This window comes from Gymnoscopelus braueri (assembly GCF_963280865.1).
Source record: "Gymnoscopelus braueri genome assembly, chromosome: 6".
NCBI lineage: Eukaryota > Metazoa > Chordata > Actinopteri > Myctophiformes > Myctophidae > Gymnoscopelus > Gymnoscopelus braueri.
The window spans coordinates 25,421,486-25,427,782 of NC_137607.1; the positions used below are offsets into that span (position 1 = coordinate 25,421,486).

At 43.8% G+C, this 6,297-nt stretch overlaps 1 protein-coding gene across 1 annotated transcript in view; it reads left to right on the forward strand.

Moving 5' to 3' along the window:
• The window catches only part of ror1 (receptor tyrosine kinase-like orphan receptor 1), a 140,231-nt gene extending 134,597 nt beyond the window's left edge, over window positions 1-5,634 (forward strand). The window contains exons 10-12 of the mRNA XM_080431689.1: window positions 260-487; window positions 702-1,066; window positions 1,663-5,634. Coding sequence (XP_080287815.1) covers window positions 260-487; window positions 702-1,066; window positions 1,663-2,344 — 1,275 coding nt within the window. The 3' untranslated portion in view covers window positions 2,345-5,634. The remainder of the gene's footprint in view (window positions 1-259; window positions 488-701; window positions 1,067-1,662) is intronic.
• The last annotated feature ends 663 nt before the right edge of the window (window positions 5,635-6,297 follow it).

Here is a 6,297-nt window from a genome sequence, read left to right on the forward strand (position 1 = left end):
AAGTAATAAGTTAACCAGGAAGTGAATGGAGCAGTAAATCTTCATAAGTCGTCCTTGGCAGTGAGAGAGTTAAATATTTCAAAAAGTATAAAACATACGTGAATCATTTAGTGGAGGTACTTCTGTAGTCTGTTGGCAGCATGCATACAAATGTTGGTACTGATCGATACAGCGGTTTGCAAGATTAGCTCTGGACACTTGGCTAGCCTCTTGCAGAGCCATTTCTCTTTTGACAAAGGCCTTCTGATTCTCAACACAGGAGGCGACCGTGCTAGCTGAATTACAACACCCCAACGTGGTGTGCTTGCTAGGCGTGGTAACCCAGGAGCAGCCCATCTGCATGCTCTTCGAGTTCCTGCCCCAAGGCGACCTCCACGAGTTCCTCATCATGCGTTCGCCACACTCTGATGTGGGCTGCAGCAGTGACGAGGACGGCACGGTGAAATCCAGCCTAGACCACGGAGACTTCCTCCACATGGCTATACAGGTAGGACTTTAACCAATTAAACCCTACACATGGCTGATCCCCCAGGGCTCTACTAGGCACCCTCCTGTTTTCCAGTGATCTATCCAAAATATTATAAATATAATTATATTTTTAAAGAGGCCTCGTGAGAAAATATCTTAGATTTTCTTTTATCAGGGGTATGATAATTTGAGGGAAGCCTTAACATTTTCTAACCTAACTTAATCCTCCGTAGGTGGCTGCTGGCATGGAGTACCTAGCCAGCCACTTCTACATCCACAAGGATCTGGCTGCTCGGAACATTCTAGTAGGCGAACAGCTCCATGTCAAGATCTCTGACCTGGGCCTGTCGAGGGAGATCTACTCTTCAGACTACTACCGGGTTCAACCCAAATCCCTGGTACCCATCCGCTGGATGCCCCCAGAGGCCATTGCCTACGGCAAGTTCACCACTGACTCGGACATCTGGTCATTTGGCGTGGTGCTCTGGGAGATCTTCAGCTACGGCCTTCAGCCTTACTACGGCTTCTCCAATCAGGAAGTGATGGAGATGGTGAGGAAGAGACAGCTGCTGCCCTGCCCTGAGGATTGTCCGCCCAGGTATAGCCAAAACTTTTGCCGACTTGATTTGTATCACACAATATTGAAAAGTAGAACGGGAAAATATATGCCAGGTAGCTCGTTATAGGAAAATAAGCATCAGTTAAATACACATTTGAAAATAATATATTATGAACCATTAACCCATCTGAATTATGTCGTGTCATACACTTACAATGTCTAGCAGCTAGCAGTATGAAATACTGATAAAAAATAAATACAAATAGTTTTAGCTACCGTCTGTCTGAAATACTGAATAGTGAAGGTGGGTTAAATCCTCCAACTTAAAGGAGAATTTTGGACTAAGGTTTTCTTACCTTTTTTGTGATGTTATGATATCTTAGGATGAATGGTACAGTAGAAAAATGTCATAACTCCATCCCGGGTCCGCCACAGCTTAAAACGTGCGTGGATAGGCCTTGCGCTAGATCGCGTATTTTAATAGCTTTGTATAAGAAAACCTTAGTCCAAAATTCTCCTTTAACACAGCACTACAGTGAGTCAAATGCACAAAAATAGAAACACACTATTGTAAATCCACTGTAATAGTTCCCGATGCATCAACCTTAAAGGTTATACAAATTGTTGTCACACAGGGTTTATGGCCTGATGACCGAGTGCTGGCAGGAGGGACCCGCACGTCGCCCCCGCTTCAAAGACATCCACTCCCGGCTGCGGGCCTGGGAGGGGCATTCGTCCCACGCCAGTTCCAGCACGCCCTCCGGGGGAGGGGGCAACGCCACCACCCAGACCACCTCGCTGAGCGCCAGCCCCGTCAGCAACCTCAGCAACCCCCGCTACGCCGCAGCCGCAGCAGCCGCAGGGTACCTCTACCCGGCCCAGGCCATCGCCCCGCCGGGCCAGATGGGTCAGATCCCGCCGGGCTGGACCCCCGTGGCGGTGCCCCAGGGGCACCAGCGATTCATCCCGGTCAACGGCTATCCCATCCCGCCGGGCTACGCGGCTTTTCCGGCCCACTTCCAAGCCCAGGTCCCGGCGCCCCGGGTCGTCCAGCACCATCTCCCGCCTCCCAAGAGCCGCTCGCCGAGCAGTGCCAGCGGGTCCACCAGCACGGGGCACGTCAGCAACGTGCCCTCCACCACGGGCTCCAACCACGACGCCAACACGCCACTGCTCTCTCACTGCGTGGTGCCCGGGAACATCGCTCAAGTATACGGACAAGTAACCCAGAAGGGCATGATGATGGACCATGCGCTGCTGGCCTCGGACCCCAACAGAATGATGTACAACGAATCAGTCATCGTTGCAGAGCTGTAGAAAGAGGCGGTTGGTTAGACTTTCTCTGCGCCAGGACCTATTTTTGAGAAGTTTCGATACTCACTCCGGGACAGACTCTTACGGATACGTTTTTATTTTGTTTTTACTCTGGACACGTGGGGACCCAGCAGAAACAGGGCTGCATTTTGAGTCCCGTCCCCCAGTTTTAAGAAACACTGCCACCGTATATACACAGCTATTTGACTTTTTAATGCCTTTGAAAGTAAATGTACTTTGTTTGTTTGAAAATGTGCCGTTATTATTTTAACCTTTGTGTAAATACAGTGCATAAATCCAGAGTGAATGAAATGCAGGTATATTCAAAGGAACATTTTATTAAGGAGAATACGTTTTAAGCAGAAAAAAAGTAGTGTACCTGTCCTGTTTAGCATTGAGAGTGGCTGGCTGGTTGGGAAGTGAGCATGTGAGGCAGTTTCCATGTCAAAACTCACTCATCGTAGGAATGAATATTTCATGCAGCATGTTTGTGAGAGTAAACTAGCGATATGGACATTTACATAATAGAATCCGTGTGCCTTTCAACAGCGTAAGGGGGGGTTTGATGCTGAGCTTATAAAACGCACGTATTGTACGTACAGTACATTCTGTACCATGTACAATAAGATATTGTACATTAGGTGCTTGTGATGGACACAAGTCTGAGTGAAAAGACAAATCGAACAAACGGGATGCGTTGTCTTTTACTGAGCAGACTAACAAGTTATTAGCCTGGTGAACGCATGAATCTGCAACGCGTGCCTGCCTCCTCAAGTATGTTTCATGAATATAATGTTTATAAAGACTACAATAACGAGCCACGTCCGTTGACTCTGTGTGTGACACACATCATCAGCTCAAAGACTATCAGACTGATGATTGGCTAGTAGAAACTGCAGATCTGTAGATCAGTCTGAGTGGTACGTTGGCCAAAATTGCTTATCCAGGACTTGTTGTATCTTGCAAAAAGAATCATTTTCACTATGATGCCTGATTTATACTTAAAATGGCCGATGTAGAAGCTTGTAGATCTGATATTTTTGGTACGTGATACAATGCGCAACCAAGTATAAATCAGGCATAAATATCCACCACTAGTCTGCCTTCCCACACATGTACAAAGATTGCTTTAGCGTGCCTGCCTAGCTCAAATCTCATTGGTGGTTGTCCAGGATGAGGAGCAGAGTGTTGGACACCGAGCTGGATGTGTGTCTCCGTCTGTTGTCTCCTCTTTTCCTTTAATATGGTCTACTCTGTGGGCCATTCCTTTACCATTTCCCTTCTTCATTTACTATTTGCTTCCCTTGGCTCTCCTCCCTGCTCAACAGCTCTTACACGCCTCCTACCTCCTCACTTCTTTCAAGGTAGTTTGACCCAGTGTAGGAGAAGCTGTGTGTAAACTCCTTAATTTATTCATGTGTATTTTGTACCATAATAATAGGTCTCCTTCTCTTGGCCTTATATACCGCCTTTCTCTGTCATTTCTCTGTTGCTGTCCATAATGTTTTAAATGGAAATTATGTGATGGCAAGACCCATGGAAACTGCGTGCCAGTGGGAGTTCCTCCAAGAGGGCACATAAGGCAATAACTAAAGTGATTTATAAATGTACTAAAGGGGGAAAATGGAATTCTGCCTAGATAGTAAGGAACAACCCTACTCATATGGAGACTGTTGCAAGGTGTAGGTTCTAAAAAGAAAAATAATTGAATGTGTTCTTCCATTGTGTTGAGGATTAGTGTAACACTTTGTATATATGTCATGTCCATGTCATGTCCACATCCCCATAGCAGATAGCAGGTAAGCAATATTTAGAATGCATTTACTCCCAATATCATGTTCATCATAATGAAGAAGTATGAGTGGTAATGGAATAATTCTCGATTCTATATAATCACAAAAAGGATGCTTTATTTTGGTCTTAGTTGGAGTGGGGAGTTTATTTTGGTGAGATAGACTACAGTACATGGTCATGGATGAAGACATTTCAGAGAAACTTCACAGACGCAGCTAGGGAACAGATATCACCTGAGTTTGAATGTGTTTGTTGCTGTACAGTTGTTATCGCTACACTGCCCGTGTCTGTGTAGTAGACAATCATTGTTTGTTATGTTGCCATGGTTATATCGAGGGTTCCTGTCTGTACAGTATGTGCTACACTGAACTGTAGCCCACAGATAACTTTTTATTAGTTTGCTGAGTTAACATTTGAACATTTAGGCAACTCCGGTGACATTTCATGGTAGCCACACACCTGTGCAAAAAGAAAACTGTGGCTTTTAGTATCTGGCTTAATTTTACATGCATTTAATGTATTTTAACTGTTGTACATCATTGTCGTTAATTAGTGCAGAGTTTAAAACGGTATGTTTCCAATACATTCATCATGTCATATATGTCTAAATGATTTCTTTTTTTATCAGGGTAAAAAGTCAAAGATGTTTGTTGGTGTACTATTGACCGAGGTACCTGTTGTCAATCATGATCTTTGGTGTGGACAGGCAGTATTTGAACAGTGGATGTTTGTGGAGTATGCAGAGATAATAAGTGGTACCAGTCTGACCTTCAAGTGAAAATCCTAAAACAGAACTGCCTTAACATTTATATACTGTACTTACACAGTCCAATCAATGAATGTGAACATGAACAGCTCCCTAAACGTATGACTAGAAAAACGACAAAACCAACAGCTGCTCCAGTGACAAGAGAAATTTGAACATTTAGCATATTTGACCTCTTACATCCAACTGAACATCATTTCATAGAAGTGCTAGCACATAAAAACCAAAATTCTACCCACACATTCCTGTGAAATGCCTTTGCACACAGTTGGTAGTCTCAAGACAGACCGTTGACAGTTTTCAAATGCTTCCACCACAGTCTGTGCAACAGAAGTGTTGAAAAACGCTATGAAGTGGCATGCCCCCGCGCACGCGCACACACTTCCATTTCGTCTTTGCAGTCACGTAACTTTTTACTACTTTAATAAAAAATATGTCAAAGCTGGCATCTAGCTGGCAGCTTAGCAGAAATGGACATTCAAAAATATATTTTAAAGCTATTTTGAATCATACTTTTGTGAACGGAAATGACAGATGACCGCTTCCTGTGTGCTGCCTTCAGGGGTGTAATTATAGCATTTGAAGATGGTGGAATACTTGTCTGGCTTGAGAGACTACACAGTCGCTGTCCCCAGCGTTACGTGTACGTTATACGTGTCACAGTGCGATGTGTTGTGAGCTTGTAGATCTGCTATTTTCGGTGCGCAACACCAGCGTGCAACCCAAGTCTAAATCAGGACTGGTTTACCAGCCATCATCAGCATAGTCTAAGCTCTGTCTGTAGGACAATGATTCTCAAATTGAGTTCTGGGGACTCTCATTTAGCTCGGACCCGTTCCCAGCTAAATGAGAAACGGATAAAACACTTAAGCCCTATGGTATTTTTCAGCTATTCGAAACAGTCAGCTTGTAGATGGGTTGTTATCTAAAACTGTTCAAAAATGTTGACACATCTCTTATAGCACAAAATCTTTTCAAATAACGGGTCCGAGGCCAAATATATATCAATTTGTGTGTCCTTGACATGAAAATGTTTGAGAACCACAGCTTTAGGACACAGGCTTGTTCCTGTTCACATATCTAGATTGTACTTTGCAAGACCCACTGTAAATCTGTGGATTTTCTCTTTAAAGTTTTGTCTTTTTCTTCCTTTCTATCTATCTTTCCTCTGAAGCATATTGACCTACCTAGGTATCTGGAATTTCATACAGGTATCCTCCAACATGTGTGTACCTGTATAGCAGTTCAAAAACCACTTGTACACAAGACTGTGAATCTTAGGCGAATCTAGATAGTTTTGTATCTGGCAGAAGAAAAAAGAAAACGTAATTGTGCCATTTTTATTTTATTCTAGATCTATTTCAGTCTTTTAAGATCATTTTCAAGCAACGTTATG